Below are 24,448 nucleotides of genomic sequence, written 5' to 3' on the forward strand. Positions count from 1 at the left end.
ATTAGAGGCCTGCTGGTAAAGAGCAAAAAGTAACTGCACAGACCATTGAAGCACAGGAACAGGCAAGCTGGGAGGAATATAGGAACACTGCCCATTGTGTAGGTAGGAGGTCAGGAAGTCAAGGTATGGCTGGAGCTGAGCCTGGCAAGTGATGCAAAGAATAACAAGAGGGACTTGTATAGGTACCTTAACCAGCAAAGAAGGGTTACAGGAGTGTGCCTCCTCTTGTGGAATGAGAATGGAGAGCTGATGTCAAGAGACAAGAATAAGGTTGAGGTACTCAAGTATGGTTTTGCCTCAGTATTCGCTGGCAGTTTTGCTCTGTCCCCCTCCGAGATGGATGGACCACTAGATGTGGATGTGCAGGGTCAAGACCCTCCCACTGTTAAGGGATAGTCAAGTTCACGATGACCTGATGAAACTGAACACACACACACACACGCATAAATCTATGGGACCTGATGAGATGCATCACAGATTCCTGAAGGAATTGGTTGTTGTTGCAGAGCCACTCTTAACAATATTTGGAACATGCTGCCAGTCAGGTGAAGTCCCTGGTGACTGGAAGAAGAGAAACACTGTGGCCATTTTTAAAAGAGTACGAAAGAGGACCCTGAAAATTGCCCATCCGTCAGAGGTGAGGCTGACAAGCTGTGCTGGAATAAATGTAGAACAGGGAGATGAACTCAGCCAACCAGCATGGCTTCACCAAAGGCAAGTCCTGTCTGGCCAACCTAGTGGCTTTCTTCAGTGGTGTAACTACATCAGCAAAGAAAGACTGATATCATCTCTCTGGACTCTAGTAAAGCCTCTGACATAATCCCCCACAACATCCTTCTCTCCAAACTGGAGAGATGGATTTAATGCATGAACTGTTGAGTGGGTAAGGAATTGGTTGGCTGATCACATACAAAGGGTACCAGTCAACAGCCCCTGTCTAGATGGAGACAGGTGACAAGAGGTGCCCCTCGGGAGTCTGTGTTGAGACCAGTGCTGTTCAGTATCTCCAGCAGCGATACAGACAGAGATTGAGTGCACCCCCAGCAAGTTCACAGATGACACCAAGCTGCATGGTGCAGTTGATAAGTTTGAGAATTGCCATCCGGAGAGAGCTGGAGAGGTAGGCTGAGGAGAACCTTGTGAGGTGTTCAGTAAATGCAAGGTCCTGCACTTGGGGCAATCTGTTATGTCGGTGCAGGCTTGTGGGGTGGTCAAGTTGACAGCAGCTCTACAGAAAAGGACCTGGGAGGGTGTTGGCAGATGAGAAGCTGGATGTGAGCTAACAATATGCACTTGCAGCCCAAAAGGCCAGTGGCATCTTGGGCTACATCAAAAGAAGTATGACCAGCAGCTCATGAGAGGTGATTCTGCCACTCTGCTCTGGTGAGACCTCACCCCGAGTACTGTGTCCAGTTATGGGGCTGCCAACACAAGAGACACATGGACCTGCTGGAATGGGTCTGGAGGAGAGACATAAAGGTCATCAGAGGTCTGGAGCACTTCTCCCGCAAAGGCAGACTGAAAGAATTTGGGCTGTTCAGCCTGGAGAAGGGAAGGCTCCAAGGGGACCTTACGGCTACATTTCAGTATCTGAAGTGGACTTGCAGAAAGGCTGTGGAAGGACTCTTTAGAAGAACTTGGAGCAACAGGATGAGAGGCAATGATTTGAAACTGGAGTAGGGTAGATTTAGGTTGGACTTATGGAAGAAGCTCTTTGCAATGCCTAGGTATGTGCATGAGGTCCTGTCCTTGGGGACATTCAAGATCAGACTTGATGTGGTCCTGGGCATCCTGGTGTAGTTAAAAGTGTCCCTTCTCACTGCATGAGGTTGGACAAGATGACTCTTTGAGAGTCCCTTCCAATATGATACAATATGTGAAAATGAGTTTCTTTTTGATGATTTGAATTCTTGCACAGCTGTCCAAGTGCCCAAGATGAGGGACATAATTACTTCTGTCACTGTTGATAGTCTTCTCTGTCAAAATGGTGTTTTCTCTTTGCATCTTACTCAGTATCTACAGGTGTATTTTCATTTACTGTGTACAGCTGCATGATTCATCTACCTCTGGAAATAAAGTTATTTAGAGCAGTTTTATATAAGGTCTAAGGTATGCTCCTAAAACCGAATTTACTATGAACGATGCAGTTTCTTGCCTGGTAGTACTTTCAGCAGCAGCTAAAAGTGAGGTAGTGTTGACTGGTGTTCTACTGGAATAAAGGAATTGTTCCATATAGCTGAGATGTTTTGAGGAAACTTTGTAAATTTTAGGTATGCAGCCTCAATGGAATCACTAACTCATCAGTGGTTTTCTGTATCTCCTATCACAGTACAAGTGAGAAACAATGATTTCTGTAGAGCAGTTTTGATTTTAGTTTCCTCTTTCTTGTGAAGAAATGTCAGTCACTTTTGGTTAGAATTGGGGACAATAAGAAAGAAACAGTAGTGTTTGATGGTAGTTTAAACTGGTGATTGATGCATGCCTAGACCTTGGGCTCAAACAACAAACTTCTGTTACTGCTTTGAGTTAGATGGGTTTTCAAACTTAAGTGAGTTTTGTGTTCCTCCTCTTTTTTTTTTCAGCTATCTGTGACTCGGAGCCAGAACAGCCTGTTAGGAATTGTCCATTGTGGGTGAGAGTAGAAGGTGAAATAGATCCGGAGCCAATTTACATCCCAACACCATCTGTTATTGAACCAATTAAACCTGTGGTACTGTCCAACCCTGAAGTCCTGCCTTCTCCTGGGCATAGAGCTTCCAATGGAGTGAAACCTGGCAGAGTGTATACTCCAAAACCCAACCCAGTGGTAAGAGAGGAAAGGCTTTTCCTTGTATTGAACATTAAAACAGTGCTAAAAGCTTCTGTGCTGGGCCATTTGATAGGAAGTTTGAGTTGAAGGCTTAAGGTTGACTGCCCATAGGTATCATCATAGCTAGAATGAACTCACTGTATATACATCTTCAACTCTGTTGATGTCTTCTGTTGAGAATTTCCTGTAGCAATACACAGATGGTGAAAAGTGATTATGATTCACTAATAGCCTCATTTAAAAAATGCTCTCATATAGGTTATTTTTGGCAAAATGATTGCTGGTCCTGTAATGTTTGTGAAAATCATTAGCTGTGTAATGTAGCCTGAGAAATGAATTACTTGCAAAAAAAATCTTCAAGCTACAGACACAAAGTGTTTGGTGTAGCTCTGGAGTCTTTTTTTCATTCTTGTTGAGGTTTCACTGTCAATACTGAAAGAATCTGCCTTTGCTTCTCCCCTCACCTTAGTACCTTACAAAAGCAACAGCAGCAGTAGAGTTGCATGTAGTTATGTCTGAAGAACAAACACACTGGTTGCTCTTTAATGTATGCCAGATAATGATAAACAATGCATGACACGTAAGACTTGCTTCCACATTGATACCTTTGTAAGTATATGAACAGATGTAGGTTTTTGCAGCTGCTGGTGGTCTACTTTGCCCCTTCCCCCATACCTTGAATAGAGTTTTGAACTACAATGTAGAACTGGTCTATGTGGTACAAAGAGGGCAGATGGAGTTAGGCCTTTCTTTTGATGATTCCTATTGAGGCATTAATGTTGAAGTGTTGTTAGAAAGCAAAACTGTTTCATGAATGAAATGTGTATCTAAAACGGAGAGGTTTTATTTTGGTGGTTGGAGTTTTTGTTGTTGTTTGTGTGTGTGTTTGTTTTGTAGATTCGAGAGGAGGACAAGGATCCTGTCTACTTGTATTTTGAACGTATGATGACTTGTGCAAGGGTCCGGCCATTTGAATACAAGAGAAGAGAGAAAAAGCAACAAAAAGCCAAAAGTTATTCACAGAGTTCTAGTGTAAAGGTAAGAATTCACACTGTAACTAAGATAGATCACAGAACAGGCAGAAATACTACAGGTATTGCTTGTATTACAAGTAATTTTTTCCCCAGGCACTCCTAGGTGACATACGGACCTGACTTGCATCTGATGGTGGTAGGGCTGTGAGCCTGGAGCCTAAATCACCTGGCACTGCTGGTAAACCTAACCTGTTACAGAAAATGTACTTGTCTGTAGAAATTCCTGGATGCCAAGTGCATTATCATTTAAGGCTTAAATGTTCATTGTTAAACATTGTCCATGTTAGCCTCAGTTTTATGATTCAGAGTGACAATATGATGAACTAGTATAGCCTGTGACCTGTATTTTAGCCTGTAAGAGAGGTACACAGAATGAATTTCTGTTTCTTTTCCCACAGGAACATGTACCAGGGCTTCAGTCTGCAGAGAAAGCAACCTCTGAGGTAGACAAAGACTCTGATAAATCAAAAGGTAAGAGCTGAGTTTTGAGTGTAGTTCAATCTCTTGGTAGTTGCACGTTTTTTTGTGGGATTTTTGTGTTGGCATTGGTTGGTTTTGATTTTTTTTCCATAAGTTGCAGCTATTGATGAAACAAAAGTCCATTTGTGGGGGGAGTTACAAATGTTAATAAAATCTGACAATATGCTTACAGATTCCTCTTCTCTGAAGCAGTTGTACGTTGGTCACATGGGAGGTACAGCAGACCAAATATCCAGTGCTTAGAGGTTAAAATGACTGGTTTGCAGTAGCTTGTTTAGCAGTAAAAGATAATACTGCACAGCAGAGTTGTCTTCAAATGATAATGAGATATTTGTGAAGAAATGGGCATCACTCATTTTGGTTTGTCTGTTGGGAGCGAGGTTTCTTTGTAGTTACTGAAGAGTTACTAACTGTCCAAATAGTAGTACTGTGAGGATGGGATCCTCAGGTCCTCCACTCAGAAGTTTATGGGACAAGGGAGCACATATGCTTTGTTTAGAGTTGCTTGATGTTGAAATCTTTTAGTACAAGCTGCAAGGCTGAATTGAAGTTTTGCTCTGTTATCTGTCCTGGGGGTTGATTTTCAAGTTCCTATTGTAGGCTAGGCATCTGTGCTTTCCTTGAGTCTGAAGTGGCCAAAACCACATTATGAACTTATGAACAATGAAATGTATCCTAGAGGCATTGTGTCATCCACTGATGAAGTATAGCTGCCTTTTTGAGCTGGATTTTTTTACTGTTTAACGTATACAACAGCACACTCTACATTTAAGCATTTAAGGATGGGAATGGAAAAACAATACAACTAGAAAATACTGATGAATTGGTAGGTGAAATTAAAATGGCCAGGACACAGGGCTCAACATCCTTACAGTTTTGCAAAAAAGTGACTTTGGATCTTTAACGACAACAAAAGGTCAAGCTCCTGATACACATCTTCTGCAAAAGACAGTTCTGCTAGCAGCGTGTCTGCCATTGTAGGACACTGGTCCTTTTCTGACTCCCAAGAGAAAAGTGCCATCTTTTGAATAGCCAGCAATGCTCTCTACTGCATGTTGGTGTTGCTTTCACCCCTGTACTGAAACAACCCAGCTTTGTTTAGCTTGTGATGCAGTAGGATGCAACCGGAGATGGTACGGCTGCAGGGAATGAACCTTGACAAATAGTTACGTGAGTTTTGCAGTGAGATTTTGCTTGTTTGAGAACCACTGCAAGGGGAAGTGATGGTTTGAACAGTTCTTTTATTTATTGTTGCCCTGCAGCTGAGACAAGGGTGGAGGTGTGGGCAAAATGAAACTGTTTGAATATCCAAGTGATTGAAATACCACAGTATTGCAGAAACCTATTTCAATTCTTTCTCAGAGAAATGCTGGTGGTCTTCCCATAGTGAGGGGGACACTTCCTCCACCTCCTATGTTCATCACACCACTCCAGGTGGACCAACCAAACTTATCGAGATTATCTCTGACTGCAACTTGGAGGAAGATCACAATAAGATCTTGACCATGTTATCACAGCATATCAACAGTAACGCGCCACAGTGCCTCAAAGTGGGTAGCTTCGTTATTGAATTGGCTTCGGAACATAAGGCCCAAGATGAGAACCACCCTCCTGTCTACTCCTCCAGAGTGAAAATTTCAGTGCCATCCTACAAGGACAAGGATGAGAAGTCTGAGGTGCCTGTCCTGGAGGCTCCCAATAGTGGAGTGCCATCGTGCAAACCCCCAGAAACTGTTAAGCTCTTGCGGGCAGACTCACTGGATAAACTGCGGGTGAAGTTGCATGGGGGCAAAGGCTTGCCTTTTTATGCAGGGATTTCTCCTGCAGGAAAGCTGGTCGTCTACAAACGCAAAGCTAATATGAGCCCCTCAGGCTTGATTCAGGTGGGTCCCTCTGCCTTTACCATGCAGATTAGATTCAGTTGAATCCAGAATCCCACAACTCCTTGAAGGAGAGAACACTCTTTAATTTGTCTACCTAGTCTTTTGGCTGTCCAGAATAGGATTCTTAGTGTCTTGTGGCATTCCTGCCTCAACATAAGCTTGTCCCTTTCAAGATTGCATCAGTAACAAGAAATCTCATTGGAAGTGTGACATCTGATGGTTTAGCTTGTCATTTTAGCTATTTGGGGCTTGGTGGCCGAGGTACAGAATCTCTGAATATCTTCTTGGTGCTTTGAAAAACTCTGCAGGTGCATTAGACAGATGACACTTGTAAATTAATGGCTGTGAACAACCATGAAAAGACTATTTTCTGAGGAAGTGTACGCTGGGACAAAACTGAAACAAAGTTGTAAGCATTAATTGCTTTTTGCTACAACTTAATGCTAACCTTCACTAGTAGCCAGCATCTTCTTTGCGAAATATTAAGTTCAAAGTGAGCCCTTTCCCTGCAGTTTCATGCTGCCAGCTTGGTAATAGGAATCAGTGGTAGGAACTACTGTGTGTCTAGGATGAAGATATTTTTCGCTCAAAGGTATTTGTGTCTGTAGTAGTAGCTCTTTCAGAGAAGGCATACGAATTAGAAAATCAGAGTAAAATTGATTTGATGACACTCTCTAGATATGGCACCCTTAGAAAGAGAGGCTAGTGGAGAGAAAAATGTAGGGGGAGATATTGTACTTTATTTGAAGTCCATCGGTATAAAGATTCAGTTAGTGTAGTAGTGTGCTAAATATATTTGGCTTTTAGAAGATATTATCAAGCTACCTGAAAGGAAAATACAACACTACCGAAACCTCATACTGACCACTAGGCATAAATCTTCACATTCAGAAAGATGTTCTGTATTTAATCTCACATGCAGGTTGTTATCACTATGACTGAATTCAGACTTAGCCAACTTACCATACCTTAACTACAGTCTCAAACAACAGTACAGATGAGAAAAAAGCTGATAAAGCTCTTCAGGGTTTTGTCCCAATGTATATGACACTCTTTATGTTGTGATGCTAGGTGTTAATTAGGCTTGAGAATTTTAGCCAAACCTCCTCAAATTTGGGAACCCATTTTTATACAGGACTGTGGCATAAGTAAGGGACAGGAAAAAATAGGTGCTAGCTTCACTAGCTAACTCTGATTCTCAGTGAGAGTCTGAGTAGCACCTAAAGTCTGCTTTATATAAGGGTATACCAGAGTTGCTTAAAGTTCTCCTGGGCAGTAAGGAAATTAGGAATTCCCATTCTGAATTGCAGTGGGTTTTTTTTAAAGGATACTTAGGAGTCCCATGAAATGAAACACCTCTCCAGAGGTGGTGAGCTAGCATTCTTTTCACAAAATTTCCCTTTTCCACTTTTTTCAGGTTAATGATAAAAGGTTTCCTCAGGCCAAACTGCTTTTGGGACAGATGGGGGCATTGCATCCTGCCAATCGGCTAGCAGCTTATATCACAGGCAGGCTGCGACCCACAGTACTTGATATCTCAACCCTCAGTACTGTGTTCAGCAAGGTAGCATCCAATGGTAAAGCAGCTGCTTCTGGGACACCATCATCCCAGGTGCCCACAACATCAACTCCCAATACTACATCTTCCACCAGCAGTACTTCAACCCCCACTGTGACGACTCTGAAAACCCATGTCCCAGCACAGAGACAGATAGGTAGGTTGGAAACTTCTTACTGTGTTTTACATTGCGTGAAACTGAAGTGAAAAGTGAGTGTACAGCACTGCTGTTGATTTCTGTGCAGCAGAGCATGCTGCCTTGGGCTGCTGTGCCTACCTAAAACACTGTCGCAATCAATAACCTCTTTAAAGCAGAAAGTTCTATTTTCGCCTTCAGAATAACATTACAGATATTGGCTATTAGTTATTTCATTAATGCTACTAGAGCATATTTTGAAGAGACAAGGAAGAGTGGATGGACACACACTGAATGTTAAGCTTGGATTTTTTGTCTTGAGAGTTTCCTTACTATGATTTTAATTTCTTTCATCAAACATGGATATAACTTAAAATGAGTAAAGGATCACTCTAACCTGTGGTTCTTCACTGTTAGTCTTTCTGACGATGTTGCACTTAAAATTTGAGTTCTTGTGACCACCAACGATGCGTGAAGCAGCAGTGAAAGACAAGATGGGCCAAATCTGAATTAGTGAGACGAGAGGTGTGCAGCCAATAACCACACCAGCCTGTAACCTCACTGGATTTCACAAGCTGAACAGGGTTGGACTTAGCACTTTGAGTAAAGAAAATAAGAGATTGGAAGAAGCATATAGTCCTTGTGCCTCAGTTGGTACTGAAGTGGTTACCCCAACGTGCCAAGAGAGAAAATTGCCTTTATTGCATTTTGCAGGACTTCGGAACCAAAAAAAAAAAAAAAAGCTATGTAGTGCCCATCCACCCACACATTAATTAAAGATCTGAAGAAGCTTTGCAAGAGAAAAGGATGTTACCTGTGTCCTGGCAAAACTAATTTCGGATTGATTGTTTTGTTTGTTTCTGCCTAAAATTTTATTGCCATGTAAATGGGTGTGTTTTTTTTCTTCTCTTAAAATAAAACTTCTGGGTTTGTATGTTTATGCAGTATTAAAGAGATGGATGCATTTCATTGAAAGGTGAAGTGGTTGTTGCCTGTATTAGTGCTCTAGTATCTTTTGGGTTAAAAATGCATGAGTAACTATAATATTTAAATTGGGCTTGCTCCATAATCTCTGTGCTGTTCTACTCCCCTCTCTGCATCTGGAGTGATGTAGGTGCAGTATTCTGATGCCTTTGAGAGCAATTAAAGATGGGAAGAATTTTTCCACTTGGGATTACTTGACTTTGCTTAACTTTGTCCCATCTAGTCCTCTGTTGCACAAATGTCACTGCAACAAGAAGGGGACACGGCAAACTTGTTTCTCTCTCTTGCCCCTTTCCCCCATGTCTCTGTAAGATGTGGATGCAGAAGGGGGGTGCAAACCAAGGAGCAGTGAAATGTAGGTTATACAAGCTGTTACAGCAAGAATTAGAGGTTCAGAAAGCCATTTGAGCCCATTAATCACCTAGGTGTTTTCTTGTACTATGATTAGAATTATCTGCTCATAGTTTCACAATACAGAACAGCTCCTCAAGACCTGGTTCTTTTGTGTGACCAGGAAGAAGTGGGGGGAGGCTGGGGAGACCAAAACCCCAAGAACTGTAGAAGTGGGATAAAAGAAACGTATTTGTAACAGTGTAAGGCATGTCCAGGACTATCGTGAAGGTTTCAGTGACAAGGTTAAAAGGAAATGGAGGCTCAAGTTGATGCTGAAATTGCAATTGTAGCTCCTTCTGAAAGGCACAGGGGAAATGTTTCCAAATTTTAACCTGCGAGTTTTTGTTTGCAGCTGCCCGACCCTCACCTGGTGGTATGTTTGCGCAGTTTGTTATGAACAGAGCTGGAGCTCTACAGCAGATTCCTCTAATGAGCACACGCCTGCCTTTGTCAGAGCCACAGAATTTCAGTATCAAGCCTCTAACAAACACACGCCTGCCTCTGTCAGAGCCACAGAAGTTGAGTATCAAGCCTGCACCAGTAATGGTTGTAGCTCCTGCAGCTCCCTCAAAGCCATCTCCACCTCAATGCACAATGTCTCCTGCGGCCACTACAGCCACCGCCACTTCTCCGGTTATTGTGGAATGTACCAGTGTGGCAATGCCTGCTGTGACCACACCTAGCCAAACAACAGCTAACGAACCTGCCTGTTCCTCTGCAATTACAGTCACAGCTGCATCTGCAGCATCTGTAATAGACACCTCTGCTACTTCCTCATCCACTATTCCTGCTGCCACAGTGAACACAGCATCAGCAGCAGAGTTTGTTGCGCCAGTAGTAACCACATCATTACCTAAAGCTGTAGTAACACTAACTGTTACTTGTCCTGTTGTCACAACATCCACTTCTACGGTCATATTAACAACAGCTGTGACAGCTACAACAGCTACATCTGTGGTGACCACACCAGTTTCCTCTGCCAGCTCTGTTCCAGTTATACTACCTGGAGTTAATTCAAGTCCTTCACTTACTCCAAAAAAAGGTAAGGCCTAGGTGATTTGAGTTATTGCTGCGAACACTTACTAGTTTTATTCTGTCTTATTCTTAGCTAGACAGGCTACAGCTGTAGAACCTAATTTAAATATAGATTCACTTGTCTCACCCTCCTTTCCAAAATAGGGTAAGAAATTTAAGCTCTTAAATTCCTTGCTTTATTCCAGCCTGAGCCAGTAGAGGAGGGAAAAACTGTAGCTGTCTGGTCAGTGAATGCTATGAAATGAGTCAGAAGTCTCACATTCTTTCTTGGTCTATTAGAGAAATGTGTAGCACAATCAAAACTGCTGGAATTTCACAAGAAGTAGGTATGAAATTACTCTCTTATTGACTCAAAAAACTTCCAAGTCACAGCTGAGAAACATTGATACAACTTAATGGAAAAAACTATTTTGGCCTGGTTCTGTCAATTAAAATAAAGATGAAAAACTGGTTTTAAAGGGATCCAGTTGTTTCCAAAACACTTGTGCTTGTTTTCATCCAGAATAACGCCTGATTTTTTTAAGCTGTTACCTTTAGGCTGATTTTTATACACCTTATTGAATGTTTCAGAAGATACTTCTCCACAAAGTGCAAATAAGACTCCCCCAAAGCTGTCTCCTGGAGCGGACAAGCGGTTAGGACCTCGATTGTTGCTGATTCCTGTGCATCAGACGTCTCCTGCTTTGCGGCTGCTAAACAACACACAGCAGACTCCGAGGCAGAGGATGGTCCTTCAGCCCCTCAAGAGCCCTGGTGGTGTGAACCTGTTTAGGCATCCTAATGGGCAGATAATTCAGCTTGTTCCCCTACAGCAGTTTCGAGCTGCAGGTGCCCAGCCCAACGTGCAGCCAATGATGCTTCGCAACCCAGGTACAAAGTCCAGTGATTTTTACTTGACTGAGCAGTGTGTCTCCCAGAAATTAACAATGCATTAACCATCTCTCTGATCCTTTTCCTGATGGAAGTAATTGAAGGGTGTCATAATCCGGTTCTGCCTGAATAGTTGAAGAACACAGTGCAATTATTCAGTGTGATGTGCCTCACAGCATCCTTCCAGTACCTGAAAGGGACCTCCAGGAAAGCCCAGGAGGGACTTTTTACAAGGGCTCATAGTGATAAGATGAGAGGGAATGGATTTAAGCTTGATAAGGGTAGATTTAGACTGGATATTGGGAAGAAATTCTTTGCAGTATGAGTGGTGAGACATTGGATTGGGTTGCCCAGGGAGGCTGTAGGTGCTCCCTGCCTGGAGGTGTTCAGGGCTAGGTTGGATGAGGCCTTGAGCAGCCTGGTATAGTGGAAGGTGTCCTTGCCCATTGCAGGGAGGTTGGAACTAGATGATCTTTAAGATCCTTGCAACACAAACCATTCTGTGAATTTATGAACTTAAATTCCATGTGTCTAAAATGCAGACAACGCAGAGTAAAGGGACCTCTTTGTGTGACAGCAGAGCCTTATCCATTGTACTCTTATAATTTAAATTCTGTTGATCTGGTGATTCAAAAATAATTCTTGTTGGATGTTCTGTTAAAAGAATAAGCTGTTACCCTTGTCTCAGTGGATGTGCTGCTCTGTTTTGGTTTGGAGATGCTTTTACTGGAAACCAAGATAAAATGTTACCCTAAAGTACAAAGTTCCTGTTTTTTTTTTTTAACTTCTTAGAGTGTGAGAAGAAAAATAACTTTACTTTTTAGCTATTTCTCTAGTTCATAGTTGAAGACAAGGTTGGAAGAGTTAGAAATTGCAGGTGCCTGCTATTGTAGGTAGGGTGGTGTTTGAGTATTCTTTTGTACATATTTTTAAGTAATGTTTATATACAAAATACACTTTAAATGCATATTTACTTTACAGGAGGATTCTTTTGCTGCTCTCCCTTTATAAAGAAGTATCTTGAAGTTATAGAGGCAGAGTGGTCTTGAAAAGAGAAGTGAGAGTAAGCACAGGACATAACAAAACTGTAGGGAGGAGAGAAAATAATCCTGTGCCTCACTTGAGTGAAGCTGGAGCAAGAGGTGTAGTAAAGAGTCGGTCAACAAGTTCATTGAATTCTTTCTTGCTTTGGGCTTTTAGTGTTCAAGAGAAATGGAGCACTGGAGCAGGCTGCCCAGAGATGTTGTGGAGTCTTCTTTAGAGACTTTCAAAACCTGAGTGCATTCCTGCGTAGACTGCCCTAGGCGATCCTGCTTTTGGAGGGCAAGCTTGGACTTCATGATCTCTAGAGGTCCCTTTCAACCTCTAATGTTCAGAGATTCTGTGAAACTGGTTGCCAGTGGTGGTCGTTTTCTTCTTTTTTCACAGAGCTCTGGAGTGCCACAGAAGGTGAAAAAGATTGGGGTATAATTGCGTAGTCTTGTCATAGTTTTGGTTTTAATACCTGGAAGTCTTTTTTTGGAGATATTTTTTTGTTGGAAATATTTTAAAACCAATTGTAAAAAATGAAAAGAATCCTCATTCTCCTGTTTTCCAATAAACAGGGAGGTAAAATCCAGAGGCCTTTAAATGCAAGGCTCTTTTGATTAATGATAATAATAATCAAGAGGCTTCTTCTGAATATTATTGGAACTTGTCATTAAATCAGTTATTTTTCAAGTAGCTACCTTGTTTTATTGGGGTGTTCCCTATGTAAATTCAACAGTTCATATGCCTTTATGCAGTACCAGCTCTTTCACTGAGGATTTGTAGTCAAATACCTGGTTACATTCTGATCCTTGAGAATGCTGGCTGCTTGTGATACAGCATCAGTTACTAAAATTAAAGCTTTGAGTAAGTACTAGTTAATGTTCTGTTTTCCTCACAGGATCTGTTGTAGGAATCAGGTTGCCTACACCTTCGAAACCTCCCGAGCCACCTGTGCCTCCCACTACCTCTGTGTCTTCCACTGCTTCTGCCACAAATTCAACTGTACAAACTGCAGTACCCAAGTTATCCCCTACATCTAATGCAGCCACTCAAGCATCTTCTCTTCTTCCTTCAGTAACAAGCTTTGTGTCGCAGGCAGGCACTCTGACTCTGAGGATCTCTCCTCCTGCTGCTAGCAGTGTGACAAATCAAACAACCGCTGAGTCTAAAACAACCAGCTCCGGTAGTATGCCAGCTACCGCTGCTAATCTCATACCTTTACAATCTGGTAGTTTTGCTTTACTTCAGCTCCCAGGACAGAAGACTGTGCCAAATTCCATACTCAACCATTTTGCATCTCTTCAGATGAAGAAAGACTACAGGAAAATCTGTAAGAAAGATGACTCAGGTGCTGCTAAGCAGAAGGAGAATGAGAAGGCTTCACACTCAGATGACACTGAAGTTACAGAGCCTGAGGTTACCGTGTCAGATATGAAACAAGAAGAAGATGAGTTCCCAGTTAGCCAGTTAGATAACATTGAAGAGTCTCCATCTGGCACAATCACACCTGATAAAAACTCCACTATGATAGAGAAGGACTCTAAGATGATGGAGAGTTCTTGTGATGATAGCACTTCTCAGCATGATGCTTCTGCAGATATTGTATCATCTGACCATTCATACATTAGTGAGAAGCCAAATGATGAGGAAGAGGCTTCTGAGGAAATGGAGGATTCTGTCAGTTCTGAAGCTGGAGTGGAGGCTGTGAACTCTGAAACAGTTTGTGAGCTATCAGATCAGTCTCTAGTCCCTCTTCTGCATAATACACATCCACAGTGTCTTGAGAATCAGGAGACCACACAGTTGAAGAACCATGGGGAAAAACAAATACATGCTGAGCAAGAAGGGAAACCAGTAAAAGAGGAGGAAGGAGATGCACAAACACAGATGAACAACAAAGTGAGTTCTGGGCAGTCACAAAGTCAAGAGCAAGATACACAGCTGGAGAACAAGACAGAACAGAGAGGGATCAACCTGTCTCAGAACAAACAAGAACATCAGCGTGATGCTGTGCAGCCAGATGTGGAAAGGAAGAGGCATGAGGACTCTACAGAAGCAGAAAGCATAGGAGGGAAAATAAGAATTAAGGCCGAAACCAGTTCTGCAGGAGGGCAGGATAATGCTTCAGGAGCAGAGCATGCTCTCAGTGCTGAGGAAGGCAAAGCAAACACAGCTAGGCAGGAAGGCAATAACAACAAAGAAGAAGATGCTTTTGATTCTCAGGATGGGTTGAAAACAGGTCATGATATTGTAACACATGTCAACAGTTCTTGGAGCAAAATATCTAGCATTGTACCCACTTTAGAAAGTAAAAGCAATGTGGAAAACAAAGCTGCCACATCTGAGAAAAGTGACTTCCTGGCAGCAGAACAGAGGGTACAGGAACCCAGGTGTCACAAAAAGGATTTCATGCCCCCTGTTGATGTAACTGCTGACGATACAGAAGAGGATGATGAGGAGGATGAGGATGAGGATGATGAAGAGGATGAAAAAACTGACGATTCTGCTGATGAGATGCTGGATGGTGGTTCTGACTATCCAAGTGAAGAGGAAGTAGATGTTGAAACAGTGGTAAGCATTTAACGATTTATGAAGAGATTTCTTGTTTGGTTAAATTAAGTAACAAACATGTCAGGACATACGGATTTGAAGGACACTAAATAAGATGATTATGTTTTGGACTGAACTTTCTTTAGAAAGTCTAGAATGAGATTCCAAGTGGAAATGTCATCTTTCTTCTGAGTTGCATACTTTTTCATAGGTACTGTTGTAGGGGTCCTTAAACTGTCCATTTTTTGGGTATCTGGAGTTACATTAAGCAACCTGCAATGGAACCTTTGCATGTCTTTCACCAGTATTTACTCAAGCTACTTAGTTCTTAATAATATGACTTAGGATCCTCAAATGTAGCAGTGAATCTAGTACTTCTGTTATTTTAAGGAGTTTCCTTCTACTTAACTTCTGTAGCCCTTAGGTTAATGTTTGTTTGACTCTTTAAATTCCTCTTGAAATCTAGTAATGCTTCTAAAGTAGTGTTTGAAAACTGTCATGCCACATTCAACAGCAAACAAATTGCTTTGGAAGTCACAAAATAAGGGTAAAACATTGTGGTTAGTATAGTGAAGATATGTTTAGATTGAAATGCTTATGGAATTTCCATCAAATTTCACCCCCAAATTAAAACAATCCCACCTGTTAATTCTGTGGTATACTTCTTCTGTATCAGTTTGTGGCTGAAGAAGCAGTGCATTGTTACTTAGAAGTTACGAAGTTGTGGTTTTGGTAGTCAGTCAGATAAGAAGTAAGATAGCCTTTGCTTGGGGTGAGATAAAAGTGGAAAGAGGAAGGTTAACTCAGAGAAGAACTGATGAACAAACAAAAGTAGAAGAGATTATGTTAGTGTCTTCAGGATTTTGAAAGTACATAGTTCTTTGAATCCTCTTGTGTTAATGTAGTCCTCTTGCAGCTGAAAACCAAAGCAGACTTTTTCTGCTCATCATATCCAGAGTAACCTAATAAAGTTGCAAACTCCGGCTTTGAGGTAATCTAACTTCCAGATAAATGGGCTACTCAGGTCATATTCTAGCTCACCGTTCTTGGGCAAGGTAATAGCATCTCAGCTGCACAAAGGTGAGGAAACTGAAAGCAGGTGTAATTTGTGGAAGTTCTTTAAAGCTGAAAAGTGAGCTGTTGCTGTCTTGAGTCAGTGTGACAGTTTGATAACTCCCATGTCCTTCAGTAACGTTAGCAGAGTTATCATCAGGTTTTGAGAACCACAGCTTATTCATGCCTGATGGCAGATAAACTTTCCAGGCAACAAATTAGTCTTAGGAATCTGTGTGAGCCAAGAGATGATAGAATGTCAAGGTCACAGAGAAACCTGTTACCGGGTTTGATGTTTTGAAGATGCAAAGAATGAAGAAAGGGGAAAAAAAAAGATCAGACATAAGGAATGTTTGTTTTGGAAGAAACTTAATATGCGGATTTTGACTCAGAGTTTAGTAAGCCATATAGGAGCATGTCTTTGCCATAAACTCACACAAACATGAGTGAGATAGCTTTGATTGTGGAGCAGTCAACCAGAGAAATGAGATCTTGGAGGACTGTAAAAACCTGTCTAGAAGTTGGGTGAGTTCTTGGTTTGTTAGTCTGTGCAGCCTGCAAGTTAGCGTGTCAGTGTCTAATGGATAATTCAGTTTTAAATCTAAAAATGTCTCTGTTCTTTTTCACTAGGATATGCTCTTTTATCAGCATAGTGCTTACAGGACAGGCTGCACTGGTATTGTTTGTCAGGCTGAAGTCAGATCACATAAGCAGATCATATAAAGATGTTTATCTGTTTCGTTAATCTACTGAAAACAAGCAAAATGTTAGACGCATGTCCACTAGTACTTTGTTTTGTGGAAATGCTAATGACAGTTCTTTCACTGCTAGTGTGGAATATGGACTGATTTTAATTGTTCAGGAAACAGCCATTAGAAACCCCAGAAACTTCAGTGAGATGCAGGATAATTGATATTTATCTGTAGTAGCTGTAACTGCTTATTTTTTAGTACATTTCCCCACTCTGGTTCTTAACTGCAGTATTGATTCATTGTTCTTTTATTTTGTATATTGATGCTCTTCAGCTTACCTTCTCACCTTGTGTTAACTTTATGTAATTGACTTGAGAGGCTCTTTGCTTTTCCTAGCCAGAATTGCTTCAGAAGAAGCTTAGCATAGTTGATTGCTGTGCTTTTGGTGATATGAATACAACGACCTAAGAATATTTGTATAAACAAACTAATCACTATCAGGACTTCTTGTCTGAACAAACTCAACTCTGGGATGTGATACTGCACTCTTGATCTCCAGGCCATGTTGATCTCATTCCGAATTTCTGTTGAGAATGGCTGCTTAGCCTAGGAGAAGTCACAGATCGTGTATGTGAATCGTCCACCTAAGTGCTTGTTGGCTTAAGCCAAAACCATGCCAGGGTCGTTGCAGTGTTTCAGTGCTATGGATGAGTCCCGTCGTCCTGCTTAATGTACTAGTCTTAATGGAGCTTTTGTGGCTGGCAATTTATTTGTTTTCAAATGATGCCAAAAGTGGTTTTCAATAATTCTTTTCTGAGATGAACTTTAACACTATTTCCATATCCTTTAAATTATTATAACATTGTAAGCTTAATAAAAAGTGCAAGTGGCATATTTTTGGGGTGATTTAAGTTCTAACAATCTCTTGCATGTTCTGAGCTTGTGTGAAATCTACAGACATTGTAACACAGAAGTCAGGTCCAGAAATGAGGCATTGGCTTGGGTAAGGCCTAACAACATCTATTGTCATCTACCCTCCTTCTTTCTCAATGCTATCACTGCGGTTCCTCCACCATCAGGTGATCTGCTGTTTAGGAACCACCAATAGGATGCAGGCTGCCAGGAAGACAGTGATGAGAGCAGAGAGCTTAGAAACAGGCTTTGAAATGCAGACAGCAGAAAAGTGCTTTTATTTCTGCAGCAACACTGGAACTTCGGTTCTAGCACCAGGTTGTGCTTCTTGTTACTTACTTCCTCAAGGAATTGTATAAGCTCAAAGGCAGTTGAGAAGTTTGGTAAGTAGAGGGCAATGTTAAAAGTTTGGGCTTCCACAAGCATGGAGAAGTTGTGCACTACCACAAGAAGTGTCACTAGGCTGTGAATAAGATTCAGCCTACTGTCAGCCTGGCAGAACTTAGTAAGAGTAGCTGTTCTTATGGCAGAACCTCACTGGACTTCTGACAATCTTCACAATTTCAAAGATATTTTTGGTATTGTTAAGAAGTCAGAGGTAAAGAGGCAAGATTTACCATCTTGAAGCATTTTCCTCTGTTACTAGATGTAAGAATAGACAAATAATGTTTTTTTGAGTACAAGTGTTGATGTTTAGGATTCGTGAGCTTAAAGTTGTGGAGGTCTTGGGGAGACAGTGGAGAGTGTTTACTTTTTCAGACCCCCTCATTTTGGGTTTTAAATAACATTTGTCCAGTAAGACAGCATGTGGAAAGTTCCACCATGGAAACAGCTCTAGCTGAGTAATTACTCTCAACCCTTTGGCTAGCCCAGTGTAATTAGCACTCAATCTGTTCATGATAGTGTTTCTATTGTAATTTCCTGGGGTTTCATTCCTCTTACTCTGTGGATCATAACATCTTTTGAACTACTCTGCACAATTGCCTTCCCTGCAGTGTAGTGATGTCCAAATGAAGGTTAGAGAGAGTAATACTGCCCACTGAAGAAAAAGTGTGCATCCCATGTGTGTAGAATCAGAGCATTGATACTGTATAAAATTGGAAAGCTAGAGAAAGTATCATGAAGCTTCTAGCATCAGGGAGGCTTTATGGATGAGCCATGAGAGCAGGCAAGAATGAAAAGTGCTCTATGTATATGAAATCTGTGTATCATAAAATGTGATCGGTTAAAATGACATAACCCTGCACCTCTCCCACATGCAATACTTCCAACATAATAATATGTATCTATTCAGTAGTTCTGTAAATGAAATAGTGTCTTTTTGTTTGAAAGTCTTTGTTCAGACAGGCTTTTCTCCTCTGGCTTTATGATGCTTTCTCTCATTGGGCTCTGGGAAGGATTAAAAAAGGCTGTGGAAGCAGCTATGCTGCATATTTACGTAACCTGTTGCAGCTCAGCACGACGTCTGTGTCTAGGGAGGTGTTGCTGTTTTGGTATCTTCTAGAATCTTTTCTTTTGCTTTCCTTTTCCTCCACTCTCACCGGTGATCAAACTTTCATTTAAGATTCAACCTTATGTTCTTCTCAGCCAAGGAATTCTTGGGATTTCAGCACTCTGGGTCCTCTAGCATATCCTCTAGTTCACTCTCTGCACCTCGGCATACCAGTTAAGGACTTCTAGAGAATTTTAATTCTTCAGTTAATGTTTGTGATTTTTCCTGTCTTTCTGTGACCTTGTGCAAATGGATCAGTCTGTTATCTCAGAGCAAAATTCCTTGATTTAAAAAAATGCATCCAAAAAGTAACTTCCAGTCATTAAAATTGGATTTTGACAAAGTCTGTGGCAAGTAAAACAAGTGTGAGAAGTTTGTGAAAAACTGCTGCCTGCTTGCATAAGTGATATGCTTGAAGTGAGGGATGTTCTTAACTTCAAGCACACAGAGCCCTTCAGACAGGAGGCAAAGCTGGATACTATTCAGAGGTAGGTTCTGAAAGTTGTTGAAATACCCATGCTGAAATGCAATACAGCCTGAACTTAGTTGCAGTCCTAGTAGCCCTTGTGTATGATTCTCGGATCCAGACTACAAGCAGTATTTGGTTGGATCTCAGCAAGGTCCCAGGAACATGTTGTCTCTTGACTTGCACTCTGCTGCTCTCTTAGGTGTTGTGGTTTAATAGGTCCCAGGTGGACGGGTGGAAACTCGATCCCCTTAGGTGGGCGGGGACCTGACCCCCAGGGCATGTTCCCTCCCATTTCCTGCCTGCCTTCTATGACAGGGGGAAGGCTTTCGGGTTCGCAGTCTCGCCGCTGGCCTCCCTGCCTGCATCCCTGCCTGCCCGAGAGCTGCTGGCCACGTGTTCGGGCCTGCTACCTAGTCCTGGCCTACCTCCACGCGTGAGGGCCTGCATCCATGGAATCCATCTCCATCTGTGAACTGGTTCTGTATATATCTCAATTTATCCCCTTTCCCCATGTCTCTGTACATCCTTTTTCCCTGAATACCTTTTATTTTTTGTAAAAGTTAACTTCCTTAACTTCTAATTTCTGTTCAGGTCTTTTGTTTTGCCTTTTACTTCCCCTGCCTACCTTTCCCTGCAGGGTCGTGGTAACCTACATTCTGTCCTGTGGGTTTGAGCCCTGGAAAGTTGAACGGTGATACTTGGGGGAACAGTGGTAATATGCAGCTTTTGACCAGCCTGCCAAGTTCAAAATTGGAGTGCATCAGCACTGTTTCCTTGCTAAAAGCAGTTCATTTTCCCTGTGCTTTACCTGGTCCCAGTGCTAACAAGTCTGCGTTGTGGGAGGGTATGTACAAGATGGGACAAATATGGATGTTGTGGGCTCTAGTGTGCAGGGAGAAGCAGTACTTCCCTAAGTTCCTGCCAGTGCCAGTACCATGCTTGCCAATTGAGATAAGAATTTGTTCTGCCTCCGTGCTGCTCTTTACACTCATAACAAGAACTGTCATGGCATAATACAGGTTCAGTGGTGCAAGAATCCCCAGAAATTAGTAGTAGTAGAAGAACTGTTGTCTTTTCCAAATACAGAACTCAGCAGGTATCTTTTCTTAACAGCTGCTTTCCTGGGCCGGAGAAGTGGTGTCTTAAATGTCATCACATGTTACAAGTTGATTGGAAAGAAAGCATGAGATTGTTCTCAAAGACTTTTAGCATGACATATGGCTTTGTAGAAGTATAGAGATAGCAGAAAGTGTGGAAGTGTGCATAGCACCTCGTAGAAGTAAGAATGCACACGCACTCTTTTTAGTATGTATTTATGTCCTTTTTCATATATACATATGCACATAGCTCCTCTATGTGCTTTAGTAAAGGCTACATTGCTACAAAGTACACGTTGCTGTACTTGACAAAAGCTGTATCCCCGGTGTAGCTTTTACCAAAGGAGTGTAGACTCAATTTATCTCGCATACTGATTTCTTTTCCAGTTTTCTGTAGCCTGAATCTTACAGCCATAGGAGGTGATGCGTTGGACAAGGTTTAAAATACACTGCTAATTTTCTGTGGCAGCATGGTCCACAGTAGTGGTCGTTCTGGTGTGTTAGACCATTGAGTTTTAGATAACTTCTCTGTGAGGTGGGTTTCAGGGTTGTGTTTTTGTTTGATTTTGTTTTGGTTTTTCTTTTTTTTTTTTCTCTTTGTCTGTTTAGAAAAGGTCATATTTAGTTACTATGAAGAAGCCAAACATGATACCAGATATTAGGTTATTAAAGATGCTGCTTATCTGTCAGAAAGAAATTAGCATCTAAGACTGGGACCAAGTCAACTAGATCTGATTACAAATTGAATCATTTTAATACAGCTGCAGTAAATTTCATGATTGTTGTTTGGAAATATGTATCCTTAACCACTTGTTAGTTATACTTGTGTAGTCAATTTAGGCTGCTTTTGCTTGGTATTGTTACAGTGCTGTATGTAAGTCTAATCTGTGGTCATTAGTCAGTGCAACACTTTCTCCTTCCTAATCAGATTTCCTGAAACAGCAGAGTTGCTGATAACTTCAAATAATCAATACTATGAAAAGCATTTATTAGAAGCCACTCAGTGATCCACGGTTTCCCACTGCCCTTTCTTTTCCTTCTGTTCCACACTTAGAGTTTTTTTGTGAATAATATTTTGCATCTATTTCAGGTAAGTATTCTGTTCAGAGAAGGGGGAGATTGCATCTCCTCAAAAAGAAAGACAGACAAAGAGAAGGAGAAGGGGGAAAGACAGAAGAAAATAACAGGAGGAGAAGGACAAGACTGTGTTGTTTTATGGAACTTCATGAAATAGACTGCAGAATGGAAGTCTAATTACATTTTCTTAAGGAGTTCTGCAAAATAGGTTGCATCAGGCTTGTTTTGTTTGGGGAGTGGGTGAGGGAATCACTTGGTGTACTGCAAATGACCACAACATTGATATTTAACTCTTGCTACAACACTTGCTGCAGTTCTCTATCTCTGTTTTCACAGGTGGTAGCAAGTTTTCTTGGTCAGGCAAACAGGGATTCAAAGTGATTTAAGTCTAATTATTTTAAATTATTATTGGGCAGTATTTTGGCAAGAGCCAAAATCATGCTCTTCATGTAAACAGTTTACTGTATGACCTTAAGAAGCCTGATTGTATGATGTTCAGACTCCTGCTATCTTAACTATGAGAAACCATTATCACCATTGAGATGATAACTACCTCAATTTGTGTCTGAAAAACGTAGCTAGCAAGAGTCTATAGTAGTGGGTTGTAAAGGCAGTTTAATCTTCTTTGAAACTGGAAGCAGGAAAGCTCTGCTCTGTGACAGCCTTTTATTTCACCCATAGTAAAAGCATAAATGAAAAAGATGGAGCTTGTCCTCACCAAAGCTGATTTTGCAGGCTTGCTAGCAGGAGGAATCCTGGAAGTGACAGTTAAAATAACCACCTACTTAGCATTGTTTATTGACCAGAGTAGCTGGAGATGTTGATTCTTTAATGGTTCTTAATGTTATAATGTAATCTCGTTTGAGACTGAAGTGAAACTGTTTTGGCCTGAGCTCTATTGCTAAGTAGATACTCACTTTAAAAAACAAAACAAAAACTGTTCCAGGATGCGTGTGAATTCAGTGAGGATGACGAGCAGGTGGACATTGAGACCGTGGAGGAGCTTTCAGAGAAGATTAACATTGCCCGTCTGAAGGCCACAGCTGCTAATACCCAGTCTTCCAAACAGAAGTAAGCATCCTTGGAGAACACTGCAGTGTTGCCTTTGATTGATGAGCTGGCGTTGAACGAACCCATTAAACAGGTTTAATGTGATGGTAAGATGAGGTGAGGCTTGTGCCAGGTCTTCCTGAGCGCTGGTGCTTCCCACTGCCTTGTGAAGATGGGACTGTCAGAACTAAGAGTAGATTCAAGGTGTCTTAGTCTTTTTTCCCTCTCCCCCTCTAATTAATTTGTTTGTGGAGATGTCTAAGTTTTAATGTAAAGCCACTATGAGTGAATCACCTTCCTTCCTGCAAACTGAGTATGAGCAGGGTTGCCTTTATTTTAAATGTGACTTTGCAACCTTTGTTTATTCTTATTGGTAGACTTGTTATTTTCAGAAGGAGCAGTCATTAGCTTAATTCCTGATCCTGTAAATGAAGGCTTTGTCTTCTGGACCATAGTCCCAGCAAAGAAAGTGTTTTCTTAGATGCAGTGTGCCATGGTTGGATAGCTTGGCTTTTGTTGTTCTGAGTTAATTGTTTGTGTTTGTTACCGTTGCTGCCCTTGTGTTTGTAATAACAAACTGCAAAGTGAAAACATGGCTTGCTTGAGGTATGTAAAAGGTGGTCATGGTTATTGCTCAGTTGCACCAAACAAAAGAATAAGGAGCATTGCATCCTTAGGTTTTGGGTTGGTGGGTTTTTTCTGGTAGAAGCTTCAAAAAGTCTTGTTTGGTGATATTATGTAGCATATATAGCACAGAGAGAGTTCCCTCTTTTTCTTTTTGTTTCCTCAAAGATGCAGGTCAGCTTCTGTCCCTAGATGGGGACTTTGCTGGACATTGCAAAGGTATTTTGAATAAGAAAGAAAACCAGTTGTAACACTCTGTTAAAAAAAACCAATTCTTTCAGATGTGTATTCTAGGTTTTCTTGAAGGTGCAAGCTGATGTAGTGTGTTAGGATAGTCATAAATGTGAGAGTTTTTGCTTGGCTGTTCTTGCTGGGGGTGGGATTGCTCTGCCATCCACATTGAACTTGTGTTTTTGAAACTAAGAATCAAAACATAAATTTAAAAAATCAATTCTTTTAAGCTTTTGGTCACAGGCTGTATTTATTCTCTTTGCATGTAGTGAAATAGTTTTGTCTTTTTGCACTATGGGTTAATTTTACAGCTCATTTTTTTTCCAGGCCATTGGCACTGGAGATAGTTCACTTTCTTGAGAAAGCTCAGCAGTGTCTTGCTTTTATATAGTCATGCAAGAAGATTTAATTTCAAGGGATAAAAGTGAGCAATTCTGGGCTGTTGGAATGTAGCTGATGAGGACGGAGGGCATGAAATGAGTAGTGTTGGGAAAAACTTTTTACCTTTCTTCCAGATACCATGCTCGTAGCTCTTCGGATGAAAAATTATCAGAAAAACGTGCAAAGGTATATGTTTGCTCTCCTCTTTCCTTTTGGTGTCACACCTCCATTGTAAAGATAATCTTCCATCTCCAGTGCGACTCTTAACGCGAATTAGCTACCTTCCATGTATTTACAATTAAATGCCAGAAACCAGATGTGTGCGTGGGGGGAGGGGCTCAGTCCAAACCTCATTAAGGAAGAAGGACTGCTACTGGCATCAGTGGGTTTCAGATTTAGCATCATGTATGGGAGGGCTATCTGCTTTTTATTTTTTTTTGTACGCTTGCTCAGGTTTTGTGTCCTTGGCATAAATAATTTTGACAGCACACGTAAGATAGAGAGCAACTGAGAAATGCCTTCACGTGTGGAAGAAGACAGTACATAAGGTTGTACAGGCACAGGGTGAAGGGTTTCTGAAAGCAGTAGTTTGAAAACAATCCATTTAGG

The 24,448-nt window shown here is 41.3% G+C and overlaps 1 protein-coding gene across 7 annotated transcripts in view; it reads left to right on the top strand.

The window, feature by feature from the left end:
- The window catches only part of MGA (MAX dimerization protein MGA), a 54,394-nt gene that overhangs the window by 18,911 nt on the left and 11,035 nt on the right, over positions 1-24,448 (top strand). For 3 of the 7 annotated variants that reach the window (XM_064146131.1, XM_064146152.1, XM_064146140.1), the window contains exons 9-18: positions 2,583-2,806; positions 3,707-3,847; positions 4,242-4,314; positions 5,686-6,206; positions 7,624-7,921; positions 9,630-10,319; positions 10,883-11,182; positions 13,110-14,782; positions 22,500-22,624; positions 23,974-24,025. In XM_064146131.1, coding sequence (XP_064002201.1) covers positions 2,583-2,806; positions 3,707-3,847; positions 4,242-4,314; positions 5,686-6,206; positions 7,624-7,921; positions 9,630-10,319; positions 10,883-11,182; positions 13,110-14,782; positions 22,500-22,624; positions 23,974-24,025 — 4,097 coding nt within the window. The remainder of the gene's footprint in view (positions 1-2,582; positions 2,807-3,706; positions 3,848-4,241; positions 4,315-5,685; positions 6,207-7,623; positions 7,922-9,629; positions 10,320-10,882; positions 11,183-13,109; positions 14,783-22,499; positions 22,625-23,973; positions 24,026-24,448) is intronic. The other 4 variants (XM_064146162.1, XM_064146170.1, XM_064146143.1 and 1 more) reach the window with 3 other exon arrangements.

Source organism: Pogoniulus pusillus, chromosome 1 (assembly GCF_015220805.1).
Source record: "Pogoniulus pusillus isolate bPogPus1 chromosome 1, bPogPus1.pri, whole genome shotgun sequence".
Lineage (NCBI taxonomy): Eukaryota > Metazoa > Chordata > Aves > Piciformes > Lybiidae > Pogoniulus > Pogoniulus pusillus.